The sequence below is a fragment of the Silurus aristotelis genome (genome assembly GCF_946808225.1).
Source record: "Silurus aristotelis genome assembly, chromosome: 22".
NCBI classification, from domain to species: domain Eukaryota; kingdom Metazoa; phylum Chordata; class Actinopteri; order Siluriformes; family Siluridae; genus Silurus; species Silurus aristotelis.
Genome location: NC_139595.1, coordinates 17,019,476 through 17,035,824, shown reverse-complemented (window position 1 = coordinate 17,035,824; position 16,349 = coordinate 17,019,476). Strand labels below are relative to the sequence as shown.

Sequence of the window (16,349 nt, the reverse complement as noted above, 5' to 3'; positions counted from 1 at the left end):
ATGGTGCTTCTCAACGTTCCGCTTGAGGATCCCCACAGGTGCTCAATAAGGTTCAGGTCTGGAGACATACTTGGCCACTCCATCATCTTCAGCTTCAGCAAGGCAGTTGTCATCTTGGTGGTGTGTTTGGGGTCGTTTTCATGTTGGAAAACTGCCGTTTGGCCCAGTTTCTATAGGGAGGGCTTCATGTTCTGCTTCAGAATGTCACAGTACATGTTGATATCCATGTTTACCTCAATGAACCACAGCTCCACAGTACCAGCAGCAATCATGCAGCCTCAGACCATGATGCTACCACCACCATGCTTGGCTGTAGGCAAGACACAATTTTCTTGGTTCTCCTCACCAGGGCGTCAACACACATGCTGGACACCATCTGAGGCAAACAAGTTTCTCTCATCAGATCACAGGACACCGTTCCAGTAATTCATGCTCGTCTCCAGCAAACCATTTGTGAGCCAGCATCAAAAGAGGTTTCCTTCTGGGATGACGGCCATGTAAACCGACTTGTTGCAGTGTGCGTCTTGTGGGCTGAGCGCTTAAAAGCAGACCTTCTGCTTCTGCAATCTCTAAAGCAATGCTGCAGCACTCATCTTTTTTTGAAGCCAGATTCTACACCTGATGGTTACTGAAATGTGAGGGGTGTATTTACTTTTGTGAGATACTGTGTATGTGTTATATATAAAATCTAAATCCACGCACCATTAGGAACACATGCTGGACTATGAGCAGCTGTTGGGAGCAGGACATTATAAGGAGCAGCACCGGGCAGAGATGATCAGCTGGGGGGAGAGACGAAGGCAATGGGACCCGGGCTTCTTCTGTCGCATGGTGGTGTGTGGAGTCACTCAACCTGTCTGGGTAAGTACAAGGGTTGGAATTATTTTAACCAAGTACCAAGATGTTCCTAAAACCAAAAATCTGTTGAAGAAAAGAGCTGTTCAGGCTGGTAGACTGGCAGAATAAGATCATGGGCCGAGTTTGAATAATTAATTAATTTTCTTGTTCATACCCTTTCCTGCTCTATTAACAGGGATTAGTTTGACCTTAACCTGATTCCCCATAAGAAGCTCTGTTGCTTGATTGGATCAACTACTTACTGCTCACCGGTCCTGTCCCGTCTGTCTCTTTTTTTTTTTTTTTCCAGATTGTGAGTGACTGCAGGCGCATGTCTGATTTGCAGTGGTTCCGGAGTGAATATCCACAGCTGTGTTTGAGCGTCCGAGTAGAAGCCTCTGAGCAAACCAGGGCTCAGAGGGGATGGAGATTCACTGCAGGTAAGACAGAGCCATACAAAAGGTGCAGGTGTCTCTTAAATGTAGTTTAAAAGAGGGCAGCTAAAATGTTGAACCCTGAACAAATTACTGATTTCTGCAGGAAATACTCATTATCTCCATTTAAGTCATAAACACCACTTTGGAAAAGTCCTCATGATGCTTCAGATGCAATCATTGCATACTAATAACCAGTTTTGAAACATGGTAGATGGAAAGATCTAATATTCCAGGTCTAAAGCATGGTAGATGGACGACCATACCAATAACCAGCTCTAAAGCATGGTGGTGGTTGCCTCATACTATTTGTACTGACTGACATACATTTTTGTGAGGTCTCTTGAGATTTGGTAAGGAAATCTGCATAAAGATACCAGTTTATTTGGTCCACCATGTCAGAACAGCTCACCCTGTTTGTAAACTAACTGACTGTTGTCCACCTCTTGTTCCTCAGGAGTAGACGATTCAGAGTCCGAATGTGGTCTGGATCAGGGAGTGGATTTTGACTGGGTCATAAGGAATGACGGAGATGCCGCTCTTCTCGAAGCAGAACTCGCGAGACTGTTGTCGTTAGCTAACGAGAAAACACTGGAGCAGCCACGTACACAAGATTGTGTTAAATGAATTGGACAGTGAAGAAACCTGTGAAACAAAAGCCTGTCCTGTTATTTTAGAACATTCAATTCAAGTTTATTTCCATAGCACTTGCAGCAAATTTACACAATGTAATTGTAAATTAAATTATAGAACAAAAATTGTAATAGTGTATTTATCTCCAAGGAGACTGTGGCCAGGAAAAAAAACTTGCTTATATAGTATAAGGAAGAAACCAGACTCAAAGTGAAACCTCTCCTCGTCTGGGTGACAAAGTGTGTAATTAAACATCATTTAAAAAAAAATACAAACACCAAAGTGAGAGAAATATCATGAGTGTGTGATTATGGGTAATAGTTACTTAAAAGGAGGAGTTGTTTCTCCTCAAAAGCACCATTCAAACATCTTGAGGGACACCAGCTCTGTCACCACAATGTAAATCTCAATTATAATTAACATATTTCTCATACATTTTGAAGGTTATCAGCAGTTAAGATCCCAAAGCAGAATAGTGACTGAGTATAAGAGTTTCTCAATTTAAGTCACAACCTCGATGTACACTATATTGCCAAATGTTTGTGGACACCTGTTCATAAGTATGGTATGTTTATTCCACATTTAGTTCCAATCTGCTCCTATAAATTTCCTCCAGTCTTCTGGGAAGATATTCCACTAGGTTTTGGCATGCGCTTGGGGAGATTTGCAAAAAAACAGGTAGTGATGTGGAAGCCAGGGGTGTGTTCCAGTTCATCCCAAAGGTGTTCAAATAGGGTAAAAAAGTCAGAGCGCTTTAGCAGATCTTCCACTCCAACCTATGCAAAATATATCTTCATGGAGCTTTGGGGACATTTTCTTGTTAGAACACTTTTGGATGCTCTCCTGGTCCAGTGTTATTTATTTTTTTTTGGTACTTCAGGGGGGTTTGTTCATGTCATGCAAACCATATACTTGAATAACCTCTGATTTTCAAAGGATAGTCAGAAAGTGAGTAACTGACAAGTTTCTTCAATACAGCATATTTTACTCATCGTTTTAATTCCAGACTCCAGAATAGTGAAGCTATCTACTACTCTGCATTTTTGCATTAGACCAGTTCTATCTAGAATCCACAGCAGAGCCGTAGAGGCATTCCACACATGCATAAAGCAAACATGGGCTCACATCTCACCTATGATCTGCTGAGTTTGATAAAAATCGACACTGCCGTCAACGAGTCCGGAGCGATTCAACGATTAACACCGAATCCGGAAACGTGTAGTAGACGTGCGAAACTGCTAAAAAAGAGGACAAAGACATGAGATGGAAGACTGAAGACCTCTAAAAAGTATGCCAGCCACTCAAATCTTTATTTTGTGTCCAAAAGTTAGTGAACACCTACCCATCAAGCCCATATCAGCTTGTTGAATTTAATTCTATTCCAGATTTATTTATTTTGCTGTTACTACTGACGCTTTCCACTCGATTTTGGAGCACGGCTATGGGGGATTTGTGGTCATTTAGCTGCTAAGAGCATTAGTGAGATCAGATAATGACGTTGGGTGAGGACGCCTGAGGTGTAGTCAACATTCCAAGTTATCCCAAGAATGTTATGGGCTTTGTGCAGGACACTTGTTCTTCCACTCTAAACCTAACACACAATGTCTTCATGAAGCGGAAGCAGTCATGCTGGAACAGGTTTGGGCCTTTTATTTCACATGTCAGGAAGTGGTTAAGGGTGCAGCTTCAAACACTCGGGCAGCAGTTTTGGAAAGAGCCACATAGGAGAGTACACACACTTTGGGTCAAAGGTGGTGTGTATAGGCAATATGTGGGAAGGGTGAAAAACGGACCATCCCCATTTAGTAATTCTTGGTATCTGAGAAACTCATAACCTTTGTTAGGGGAAAAAAAACAAAACAACAAAAACTCCTCTTGAAAACAAAACCCCAGGAATCCTGTTAAGTGTTATAGTTCTTTATTTAAAAAAAAAATTTATTGTGTCATTATTACAATGAAACACTGATAGCAAAATGTTTACATCTTAAATTTTGCAATTCCAGTTAAAAAGGTTCTTGGTGCTTTGAAGTATTTAATTCACTCGAGATGTGTACATGGTATAGACAGTACACTGAAGAGATGCTCAGATAATACCTTCAACTATTCCCCCTATTCTCTTCCTCAATCTCTCGACCCTTTTTCACCTCGATTTTGGCAGTGGAAATGTGACGTCCCCTCTCTCCGCCTCCAATTCGGTCACGACCTTGAGGGGAAAAGACGAAGGAGCCGGCCGCCTTCTAAAGAAAGGCTGGTTTAACTGCATTTTTTTTTCCTCGCCTCAGACCAAACTTAAACCTGGTGCCTAGTGTTTGATTCTCTACACCTTGAACAAATGGAAAAAAAGGTTGAATGTAAACCGTTTAGAGTCGGTCATGTTCGTTTGGTTCAAGAGAAGATGACACTATTTCGAAAGAGATGATTCAGCATAATTAGTCAAGGGCTTTAACTGAATTTTTTGAAGCAAAAAAAAAAAAGAAAAGAAAAGAAACCGCACAGCTGAGAGTACGATACGATATAGAATGGTCCCGCAAGGCATTGGCACGGTAAAATGCAAACATTCGTTATAATGAACAGTGTTAAAACAAACGGGGCAGAGAAATTATTCAGCAGTTACAAAAAGAAAAAAAGTCATGTATGAAGAGTCATTTTGCACTGCAACCTTTCCAATTCTTTATACTGTACTGTGTGGTAATATTGCACTGTGAGACTAGTAAACCAATCAGAACACAGACATCCGACAAAAATAGAGATCACCCTTATTATCTAATCGCACAATTACAGGAATGAATCAAATTGCAGGCAATGGTGCATCATCATATGCAGTCTCGTTTAAAGAAAACGGGTGAGCCTACAGGGAAAAAAAATAAAAAATAGATAGATACATGACAAAAGTAAGAGAAACCAGGTAAATACTGTGGGCTGGCATGTGAGGAATGAAGCTAAAGTGCTACCTACACCAAAAAAAAAAAAAGGAGCAACTTGCCCTTGTTCAGCCACCCAGCAATAACTAAAGGGGGTAAAGTGGGTAGAAAGGTAGGGTGAGGAAAGAAAGGGAAAAGAGAGGGCGGTGCAGATTTTAGAAGTTGTTAAGATCTTGCAGAGTGGCGTCCAGCGTGGCGTGGATCTTGATGTTCTCCTCTTTAGCTGCAGCGAGCCTCTCTGCGAAACAAAATGGGAAACATGTGAGACGACTGCTTCCATACACAGATCAAACGTCCAGCCAAACCTGAAGTGCGAAACTTTTTTTTGGGAAACTGTTCCAACCTCTGAACGTCTCAGTTGGTGGAATACCAGAGACAAACAGAAAAAAAAAAATAAATGCATGCATTATTTCCATAACACAAGGCAAAGGTGATTAGAATACCGAAAGACGACATGTCTGGTTATGTAATTCGTCAGTCTGGGCAGGAAAAAAAAAAAAAGCCATGCTGAAACATGTCAAACGCTTTGTTGTCAAGATATCAACTTCAAACAGAAATCAAACATTTGAAGCAGCGTAATCGTGTCTGGAAATCCAGTTTGTGAAGTTTAAACCACAAGTCAATATTAGAAACCATTGATCAGGAATACTGCGATACATTTTTGAATGTCTACCGAATTTCTACTCTAACCTATAAAGTACACTCCCGAATGTTCTACAGGACTGTGTTTGTTCACGAACAATCAGATTCCCTCCCAGAAACGTGTCTAACGGCATTGCCAGAATTAAAATTACTCTACACAAAAGGCAGTTTGGCTTTTCATTACATCATTAATTTTATTCATCCTAATACCAGACTTCACAACATTACATACAAGGAAGCAGCACACAACTTCTGGATTGCGAGTTTCCAGGTCTATGTTTTAACGCTAAGGTCAATCTATTAAATTATTACATGTGGCTCGTCTTGACCTCCAGACAAATCCGATTCATTCTGATACTTCAGCTTGTTGTGCCCCTGGTCCCACGCATGAGCTCTCTAATGATTTCCTCTTCCCAAACACACTATGCCTCACCCTTTCCAGATCTAAATACAGCAGATTTGAATGCGAGAACTGTTGCTGTGTGTCTGGTGTCACCTAGGAGATGAGAGTTCCTCTTAAGATTTCTCCCTCACTTCATCTCAGGCTCTTTAAGGATCCAAGTCTACATCCGTTTTTTCCGCTTTGAGACAGGATCTATTCATTTTATTTGTATGACACTATTAAACTGTTGTCTGTATGACCAGTCATAGTTAACTCAAACAGATTGTGGTCTAGACCTCGCTATAACTGCTTTTCTAATGCCGACACGAACATTTAATTTGCTCGGTTACAAATCTAACACTGGGACCAAACATCGCCCTTCGAGTCTGCAGATAAAGATCATGAAATTGCATACACCAAATATCTAAATTTGCATAAACTGAGACGAGGGCTACATGGCTTTTAAATAAACCGCTGCTGTAAACCGGCTATTTGACTTGGTTACACATGTACTAATGTTTTAGATTTGCAATTTTAAAAGGTTTCCTGATAAGCCTCTGTCTGGGTTTTCAATCAAGCCTTTCCAATTTTGTCAAGATATAATTCACCAGCAAATGGCAAAGAAGCTCAATCAAAGAAGATAGTAGTACAACAGTAAGGATATTGATTTGTTCAAGACAGGGTTTCTGATTCTCTAGAGATCTATTAGACAAACTGTGCATAAACTTAAGTATAGGGAGTTAAAATAAAACCTGTCAAAAGCACAAGCTAAGTAGCTAAGTTGCTACACATCAACAGTAGAAGGAAGACACCAGAAGATTCCCAAAATGCTTTTGCAGCAAGTGTTTGAGGCCAAAGAGCGGTGGCCCGTAATGTTAGTGTTTGTCAAACACGACTAGAAAAACGTGTAGGTCAGAAATGAAAACGCAATACAACAAAGGCAGCTTATTCTACATTTCATTCGGGATTCATTTTCATACAAAACTGAACTGCGTCATTAAAGTTTGATGTATTTATGAACCTGAAAATGGAAACCAGAGCCACATATATAGCCAATGCTCATGCTTTGTTATACTGAAAGATGTATCAGATTTAATTTTTTGCTTGTCTGTTATACTCAACAGACAAAAAACAAAAAGACAATAGAAGGTAAACCAAAATCCTGAGCAAGTCAAACATTCTGTCAAGCACTTTAGACACAGAGAGAGAAGGGAAGAGGACACAGGATAAAGCAGGATTGAAAACCCAGTAATGTATCATGACAGAAGCCAAAGAAGAAAGGATGGCGGCAGGCGAACCAATTAAATGGCAGAACAGAAATCGGAGTGGTGAATGGGGGAATGAACACACACTCGTGGCCTCGACATAGTTCAGGAATGAGCTGCTAGCAAAGGCAACGAAAAAGAGTGGGAGGGAGAGAATGTAGGCGAGAGCAAGGGAAAAAAAAAGGAGCACAAGAGTGACTAAAATGGAACGCAGCACTACAGTCAGTGTGCACAGTTTCCTCAACATCCTAACCATGTTTCAAAGGATTCAAATGATTGTGATGATGTTATCATTTGTGATGTTGGTGAGATTAGTCAATGCTGTCTTATCTTCAGAGCATATTTACCTGCTTGTTTATGGGGTGTGTGTGTGTGTTATATACACACATACACACACACTTTTTAGATAGTTATTCCTACACAAAATCTGGACTTTAATCTATTTAGTACAATGAACCAAAAAAGAAAACTATTTTGCGTATACATTTGCTGAAATTGTAATACCACAAAAAATAAATACAAATCAGTTGCACAGTAATGACATCTCCATGCCATTTAGCACTTCACATCATCATCATGCAGGAAATCACTCTTACCAAGCTCAAAAAGCTGTTACTTTTTATCACGCCAACTACAACTACATCTAAAACACAGCTCTCACAGACCTTCACAACAGCATGCCAAGAGCAAACTCAAAGGTCGCCATGTAACGGCGTAATGTGTAGGTGGTGTGTGGGTCTATTTTCATCTCTTCTACCCTGCTACATTCTCTGCAAAGAGGAACCATAATGCAGAAGGACAAAAAGAACATGGATGAGGCAAGAATCACTATTAGTAACTGGTCATTTTTAGCCAACGGTTGTACACGTCTGTGGCCCTCACATGCAAAACGCAAAATAACGTGAACTTGACAGTGTGAGCTGTATATAAAGATCAATAAATAATTTATTTGTGCACACAAATCTTCTTTAAATAAATCTATATACATATATTTATATTATCTCTCTCTCTCACACACACACACACACACACACACCACACACACACACACACACACACCTATATATATTTTAGGGGTGCACTGGATCACAGTTGATCCATGATCAATACGGCTCACGGGTCGGCATGCATGTATGCCGATTATTGCTAATTTTTTAACTTGCTAATTCATTTGGTGCAAAAAGTTTTTTTCTCTTGCTGATATTGCATTTCAAGAAATTTTGTAACTTCACTCGTGTTCACGTGGATGGGACGTGTTAACAACAACAACGGCTAGCGGAGGAGCAAAAGCACTTGAAAAGCCTCCCGCATCATTTAAATCACAGGTATGGTGCACATGCAGCTCACTCCACTGCACACACATGCTAAGTATTTACATGAAGATCAAGTCATTAAGAGCATGGTCCAGCTCTTCTCTAATGACCTTGCATCCGTCTTGCACAGTTTCTGTGCACTCATCTGTGGGCGTACACACAGTGGTCAGAGGGTGCATACAGAGTTTTGGGGAAGGAAATCTCAAGGCACTGAAGCCGCTTACCTTCCAAATCGTCGATTGTTTTCTCAAGTTTGGTAACTGATCGTTCACCAAATTCAGCACGAGTCTCAGCCTGAGGAAAAACAAAAAACATTAATAAATAAATAAATATTTATAAATATAATCTTCCAAATTGGTTACTTTGGCACCGGAGCTATAATGCTATATATAGCTAAGACAAGAACATTGATGTCTACCAGTTTAGGATTGTGTCGCTGTATGATCTCTGAACATAAAAACTGGACACAGGTTGCCATGACTAAATTCTGGTTTTAATAAAATCCTCTCAAAATAAATAAAAAGATTAAATTTAATCAAGTTGTTGCGTTATATATCATAGTAAATTGGACATAATTCAATGCATAATTTAAACCTATATCAGCTGGGTGCCCCAGCAAATTTTATTTTGTAGTTTTCGAACCAGATATAGTTGTGAAAAGTGTCAAATTTACAAAATACTATGATTTAACAGGACACTAAATGTGACTGCCAAGTAGTTCCACTAAGAAAAGCTTTGACAGGTATTTTTGTGAAATATTGCGTTGGAGCCCCACCTCCTTCAGCTTATCCGTGAGAATCTTGATCTCTTCCTCGTACTTGTCCTCTTTATGGGAATACTGCAATGTATAAACAGAGGTGGAGGCCAATCAGAGAACCACATTGTTTGAAAACAGATGTTTTAATAAAGACACACCAAGGCCTCGTGCATTACACAAACCTTTTTTTAATATTTATAAGTTTACTGATCCAGCTGATTCAAAACTCGGATCTACAGGCTTCATTTGCAAATGCATTTGTCGTTTAAAATCTGTTCTTCTGTACACTAAGAGGAGCTGACGGAAGCTAAGCTATTAATAAATGTGCTCCCTCGAGGTTTAGGTAGACTGCTGGAAATGAATAAAATTCCCACAGCCGGAGCTGAATCAGCCAAAGCATTCATACAGTTGCAGAGCTGCCGACGTAATGCGATGTGCCCTTTTTATCACAGATATGGTGACTGCTCTACAAGTTACAACAAATAGCAGGTTTCAGTTCGTCCATAAAAAACAATCTTGAAAAGACGAGTCAGGTAGAAACAGGTTCAGGTCCGCACTCTCGCTCGATTCCACAGCAACTTAAGCAAAACAAAATCGACTAAAATTATATTACATTTCACATTCACATCCCTTGTCTATACTAAGTACGTTTTTAACACAGCCTTGCGCCGATCCTTCCTTTGGTGCTGGTTTCTATGACGACTTATGTTTCCTAAACATGGCTAGCAACAGATTGTGCAGCAACATTGTGAAACACTGTCTTGTCTCACTAGCAAACTCTAAATAAGACAAGGACAGGGTTGGTACATTCATACGCATAGCTGGATATCATCAACAAAAATTATTAATTTCATATCAAACAAAAAAAGTAAAATAAATAAATAAAAATCAATAAATAAAAAAAACATGGTGGATTAACTGCTGATCTACACATGAAAATCCTTAAATAAGGAGACAAAAAATTTCATAAAACAATATTGAGGCTAATACTAAGACTGATTAGCAAGAATGAGGCCCTGACACCTCAGTCTGGAATCAGTTTTCCCAAAAAGCACTGTAGTATCTTAGAGATTAGAATCCCACAAGCATGCAGAAATTCTCAATCCTTCCTTTCCTACCTTCTCAGCTTGGGCCTCCAAGGACTTTAAGGTATTGGTGACATTTCTCAGCTCCTCCTCCAATTCCGCACATTTGCTGCAGTTTCATAAAATTTCACATTTTGGTGTTTGAAAGAGAAGAAGGGAGGGGGGAGGGGTAAAAAGACATTGGAAAGATCGAGGTTAAAAAAGGGGGGGGGGGGGTTAAGAAGGGGGAGGAAAAAAGCAATGGATGGGATCATGAAAGAAAGACATGAAAAAGTAGAGAAAAAAAAAGACACAAAAAAAGAAACAATTTAACAACAAAAACACACAAAAAAAAAAAACGTACAAAAAAACACTATGGCCTGCTGGTGCATGATCTGGGTGTAATTTGCTTATCCCTTATCAGAAAGAAGTCGTGTTGGATTCTAGGGGAACTAAAAACCGTCAACCAAAAACTGGGAAGGTGAAAATGATCAAATGGAGTGAAAAATCAAAAGACTGAACTACATCCATGCAGTTAATCTCAAGCATAAACCACAGATCATTCACCTAGTCAAGACAGGATGAAATTGAAGAGAGCAGATGGGTGAACAGGAGGAGAAGAGTAGCCGGGTCAGTCGAGGGTGGGGGATTTTCAAACACCTGTCAGAACTTTTCTAACCTTCTACTGAGAAAACAACAGTGCATGGGGGGCACTGAATACGAGCCCACGGTCTGACAAAAATACCCGTTCTGCAGCTCGGTAAAAAGTATAAAAGCCCACTTTAGCTCATCCCCAGGGCCTGTAAGAGGAACCCGCTGGGAAACATAACTGGGCCAGTACCTTGTCTTCAGCTGCCTGCAGACTCTTCAGCGTTTGGTCGTAATTCCTCAGCAGATCCTCCAATCGGCGTCTATTGCTGTTTTTTTTTTTTTTTTGCCGTGGGTGGGGGAGGAAGAGGAAGTAGGTGGGGCGAGACATGACAGGGCAGACCCAAAGCGCATGCAGGTAGGGATTGGTGTGTGGGAGATTTTCAGAACATGCACACACCAGTCACACAGATGACAGGGAAAGGGAGGAAGCACAGGTAATGTTGAGTCATGATACGTACAGCATTCCCACTTTTATGGTGTTCTGTATAACGTGAGCGCACTCTCAACGAGTTATATTTAAAAAAAATTCCCCCTTAATAATAACCGTATTTAAGTGTCAAAGAAAAAAGCTATTATTATAATTTTTTTTAAAGACAGGCAGGGACATAAAGGTGGGGTTGCTTTTGATGTGCACCGAAAACAGCATGCATTTAAAAAAACTAAACAAAAAAAAACGGTAAGTCTAATGGCATGACGGGAAGGGACTCCTGAATGCGTTAGCAGGGGCTTTTAATTCTGTTAAGTGATGGTGGGTGATGCAGATGTTAATTTTCAGGCCTAAAAGAGGAACTCTAAAATGTGACCTGCCAGCTTAAGATACAGCAAAGTCAACCATGTGTGCAGAGAAAAATGCAAAAATCGCTTTTCTTTACATAAATGGGCAAGGAGGCTGAGTGTTTGAAATCTGGGCTATTGGACACTAAAAACACCTAGTGTGTGTGTGTGTGTGTGTGTATATGATGATTGGAAGCCTGACTCACGCCTCAGCAACTTCTGCTCGCTCCTCTGTGCGCTCCAAATCACCCTCGATGATGATAAGCTTACGAGCCACCTGTAAAAACACACACAAAGACTTACAAGGGGGGGAAGAAGAAAAGAAAAAAAAAAAAAAAAAAAAAAAAAAAAAGGAGGGAGGGAGCAGGTTTTAACATACACCAAAAAACAGCCCAGGGAAAAACTTTACCTCCTCGTATTTGCGGTCAGCTTCCTCTGCAATGTGCTTAGCCTCTTTCAGCTGGCCCTCCTGCAGCTCCATCTTTTCCTCATCTTTCAGGGCCCTGTTCTCAATCACCTTCATGCCCCTGAGATGTACACAAACACACACCACACACATCCGGTTACATCGATAACCGGCCATTTTCAAATTTAGCCAAGCCATAAAAATAATAAATAAAAATAAAACCTCTAGATAGACGGAAATGTTGATAACGTAGAAATGCTACCTACATTATTGGGGAGTTGCAAGTAGACTGGGGAATATACCTAATCAAGGGGGACATACTGGGGGATTTTAATCAGAATTCTAAAAGGTTATGTATCTGACGTGACTAATCACCTTCTCCAAACTTCACACTACTGATGCTGCATCAATATAGAATAACAATATATGAATAATAAATGCATTGTTCCTTCTGAAGTATCAAACTACAGCCCCAAAGACCTGCCCCCAGGGTGTGACCTTAAATTAATATCAGGTATTTCAAAAGTAACACGATAACCAGCCTTGAAATTCCTCAAGCTTGCTTCAATATTTAACACTGATTAAATCATTTCCATCCTATACTCAATTCATCAGCTTTTCACTCCACCTGAAAGCTTCTTGCCCGGCTAAGCTCACTGTTGACTGAGCTCCGAATGTCAAGCTGTGTGCACACGCATCACAGAGACGTGAAAAATATCACGAGTCGCACCCAAAACTAGCCAAGTGTTACGATCTAGTTTGAATAAATCAACAGATACCTTGTGTTTCGAAGAGGTTGGGGTTAATTCAAAGCTTACAAGATCAAGGCCACAGAAAAATAGTATTCTTATCGTTTTCATGAATGCGCAAAACAAATCTTATTTCCAGTACAGAGCAAGTAGCCACAGTGACACTGCGCTAACTCTAGTTTCTGCGATCTGCCGCTTAATGTTATGTTCCTAAAGGAACTCAGATTTTAACTACGTAAAGGAATGCACGTACCGAAAGCCCTGTACCGACAAATTTTGGTACGGATGTGTGTACCGTTACTCCCCTGGTATACAGTAAGACAAATTACATCATTTCATTAATTATATATAGCAAGTGGCATGTATTAAGTAGGTCTACGTGGAAATATTGGATGAAATGTGACCAAGGGCTGGGTTAAATTGGCTGTATTGCATAAGATTTGGCACCCACTGAAGTGGTAGAACTGGAAAACAGACCAGAACTGGAAATCAGCCACATCAAATAACATGAGACACTGGTGCTTGCAACATATAAATACAATTGGTGTAAATAGTTAATTGTTTATGGCTTGGCTCATCCAGGTCAAGCACACACACACAAACACACACACAAACACACACACACACCTCTCGCTCTCGTCTGCAGCCTTCTCTGCCTCCTCCAGTTTCTGTAAAGCCGTCGCGAGTCTCTCCTGAGCTCGATCCAATTCCTCCTCGACCAGCTGGATGCGCCTGTTCAGAGAAGCGACGTCCGCCTCAGCCTACGTACGAGCCAGAGAGAAAAAGAACGAAAAACAGAGATAGGGATAACATGAATGACAAATTCAACATTCATCACCGACATGGTTCAGTGGACACCCCGGCTCGACTGATCGGTCACATAAATAACAAAGGGAAGGAGCTTTTTTCCTTCTTAGTAATCTCATTGGTCCTAATTAGAGCATTATGAATTCTGTTTCACACCTGGCTATGGTTTTACAATACAAAGAATAAAAAAAAAAAACAAGAGAGGCTAAACAGAGTGGAAAATGGGAACCAGATGGATGAGAATGGTTTGGTGGTGGTGGGGGCGACACGAGAACCCGAAACACGTGCACATACCAAGGGGTCCCTAGAAGTAGGTCAAAATATACAAAAACAATAAACAAAATGTAAAATATGTCAGACGAGAAAGTAAAACACCGCTGCCATGGCGATCCTGTGACAGCTCGTGGGGGGGGGGGGTGGGGGGTAGATCTAAAACTGTGCTTCTCTCAAGATCCTGCATGAAGCTTTACAAATGAACGTGTGCTGTATTCTGCATTTCAAATTTGTACGATTGGACAGCATTGCAACAGCGCTTCCTGTCTGGCTCCGGACCAAAAGGAGGGCCCATAATCAGTTCGCAAGAGCGTTTCCTGTGGCAGCTGAGCGCAACGCTACAGAGACAGGAAGCCTCCTTCATCCAAGGCTGACATTCCCAACAAAGGTCAGGCCGAGAAGTCAGACAAAATCGCTATTAGAGTGACACGACTCGATGCGACACCTTTGCTCCAGGAACCAAATCAACCAGTCCAACTGCTCTTTATTCAGCCCCCGAGGTAACCCTGGTGAATAACAAAGTACATCACTAACCATTCTGACCTCTTTCTAAAATACTGGGGTTCCAACAACACCTATAAAAGCTTGATGCCGAAAACGGGGGTTTTCGTAAAATCTGCCTCTTCATACACCCGCTCACACAATTACCCCTTCAAAACCCCTTCTGTGTTAAAGCCAAGTCTACTAGTTATGCTCCGCTTAAGCTGGAAAATGTAATAAGACATCATTGGGAAATTTCCCACAATGTCCACAGGTACCATACTGAATCCAGCTGCTGCTCCTGATACATATATTTCATTTCCTTTTCTATACACTCGAAAAATTGATTTTCCAAGAACACATTTCTGCTCTTAAACACGTTAATCTCCTGCACAATGTAGAATTATTTTCCTAATTCGATGCCACATTAAGATCTTGCAGTCTTCTACTGATAAAAAGAAATGTCTTTCAAATTCCTGAGGGTTTCGACCTTAACACTGGAGGACTCCTTCCTGGGCAGAAAATCTTCACCACATAAATGATTATTTCGTCACCAAACAAAAGGGATAACAGCTAAGCGATCTGCTCAAACAGATCCAAAGTGCAAACCTTCACCCTGGTTGAAGGACTAATTCAATTCCTGTTTAAGACAAAAAAAAAGGAAATATGAACCCAATTGCATTTTAATTATTGTTTCACATTTTATACACGATCACAACACAATACGCAGAGATGCCCATATAGGGATTTAAATCAACACCCTCGGGTCGAAGAAAACATCTTCACACCAAAGATCTTCATTCCTCCTTCTCTTGCATGTTAGTTTCAGCAAACCTCAAGACTTGATCAGCCATTTCCTGTCTCAACGGCCCCAGTAAATGAATGACAGCTGCCTTAAAACTACATGGCACGGGTTAGTTTTAGATGATGACCCCATTCTAGAAGATTTTTTTGTGCTGGGTTTAGGGATTTGGAGTTACTTTACCTGCTCCTTGCAGCGCTTCTCCTCTTCGACCTGCCTCTGCAGGACCTCGGCTCTCTCCTCGGCTTCATCCGCCTGTTGCTGGAGAACTTTAATCTTGCGCTTCACCGCTTCCACGCTGTTCACTCCGGCCATTTTTTGATTTTATTTACTTTTTTATTTAAATCTGAGAGGAGACTTTTGGATTCGTAATGCAGATGGACTCCCAAAATAAATCAATCAGAGCCTTTTACAATCAGCCCCGCGCGCGAGAACGTGAGAGGAGGGGAAAAAAAAAGTGTATCGGCGATAATCGTGCGAATTTGCTAGTTGATTTCTAACTTGTATTTATTCGAATATAGCTATTAGACTTTCATTAATTTCCCTAAGAAAGACAAAATAATCGATTTATACACCGTTGAAAGTTACCACACGGACGCTCAGCTTAGCCTAGCCTAGCTAGCCGAGAGCGCGAGCTAACCTTCGCCGATATCTGAGGAGACGGAACTGATTTTTCTTTCTTTCCTTCTTTTCTGGGTAAGAATCCGACTTATTTCTTCTCCTCGTTCTTTCTTTACGAAAATAAATTCCAATACAAATATATATCTTAAAAATACTAATAAAACTGCAGCCGAAGAGGCGTTTCCGTTCCCTCCTTAGCTCCCGCGCGACCTCCTTTTCTCTCCACACTCACTCATCAACCCACTTCCAGCTTCCGCATATGAAAGCCACTTCCGCTTACCCCGCCCTGTAAACCGGAAGTGACGCAACATCTTTATACGAGTATGCCATTGAAAATCTATCTCAATCTTATCTACTATTTTTTTAAGTCGTAAAATTTTTTGTATTATAATTTTTTGTATAAAAAAACTATATAATTTTTTTATAATCGTTATGCGATGTATTTGCGTAGTGTGGCCACTAGATGGCGGTGCCTCCGTTTGTAGTGGCTGCACTAGTTCAATCCGAATTTCCATGAATTCAAGTTTTCTCGACATTA

General features: G+C 40.7%; 2 protein-coding genes and 1 long non-coding RNA gene across 5 annotated transcripts in view; 1 reads left to right on the top strand and 2 right to left on the bottom strand.

Annotated features, from left to right (window-relative positions):
• pmvk (phosphomevalonate kinase) overlaps nucleotides 1-4,392 on the top strand; it is a 69,948-nt gene extending 65,556 nt beyond the window's left edge. For both annotated transcript variants that reach the window (XM_083526155.1, XM_083526154.1), the window contains 3 exons: nucleotides 709-861; nucleotides 1,148-1,277; nucleotides 1,729-4,392. In XM_083526155.1, the coding sequence (XP_083382281.1) occupies nucleotides 709-861; nucleotides 1,148-1,277; nucleotides 1,729-1,898 (453 nt within the window). In that variant the 3' untranslated portion in view covers nucleotides 1,899-4,392. The remainder of the gene's footprint in view (nucleotides 1-708; nucleotides 862-1,147; nucleotides 1,278-1,728) is intronic.
• LOC310717702 (uncharacterized protein) lies at nucleotides 3,806-16,107 on the bottom strand. Of its 2 annotated transcripts, none has more exons than XM_083526111.1 (8): nucleotides 15,374-16,107; nucleotides 13,456-13,589; nucleotides 12,083-12,200; nucleotides 11,880-11,950; nucleotides 10,303-10,378; nucleotides 9,203-9,265; nucleotides 8,652-8,721; nucleotides 3,806-5,063 (listed from the first exon to the last, which is right to left on the bottom strand). In XM_083526111.1, exons 1-8 carry the CDS (start codon nucleotides 15,503-15,505, stop codon nucleotides 4,981-4,983), a joined length of 747 nt encoding a protein of 248 aa, XP_083382237.1. In that variant the 5' UTR covers nucleotides 15,506-16,107; the 3' UTR covers nucleotides 3,806-4,980. The 2 variants fall into 2 exon arrangements, with proteins under 2 accessions (XP_083382237.1, XP_083382238.1); XM_083526112.1 differs by lacking the exon at nucleotides 10,303-10,378 and adding an exon at nucleotides 11,090-11,165 and having other exon boundaries at nucleotides 15,374-16,089.
• LOC310717784 lies at nucleotides 5,500-8,645 on the bottom strand. Its single transcript, XR_014530908.1, has 2 exons — nucleotides 8,151-8,645; nucleotides 5,500-8,119 (listed from the first exon to the last, which is right to left on the bottom strand). It is a non-coding gene; the product is annotated as an uncharacterized lncRNA (long non-coding RNA).
• Nucleotides 16,108-16,349: the final 242 nt, after the last annotated feature.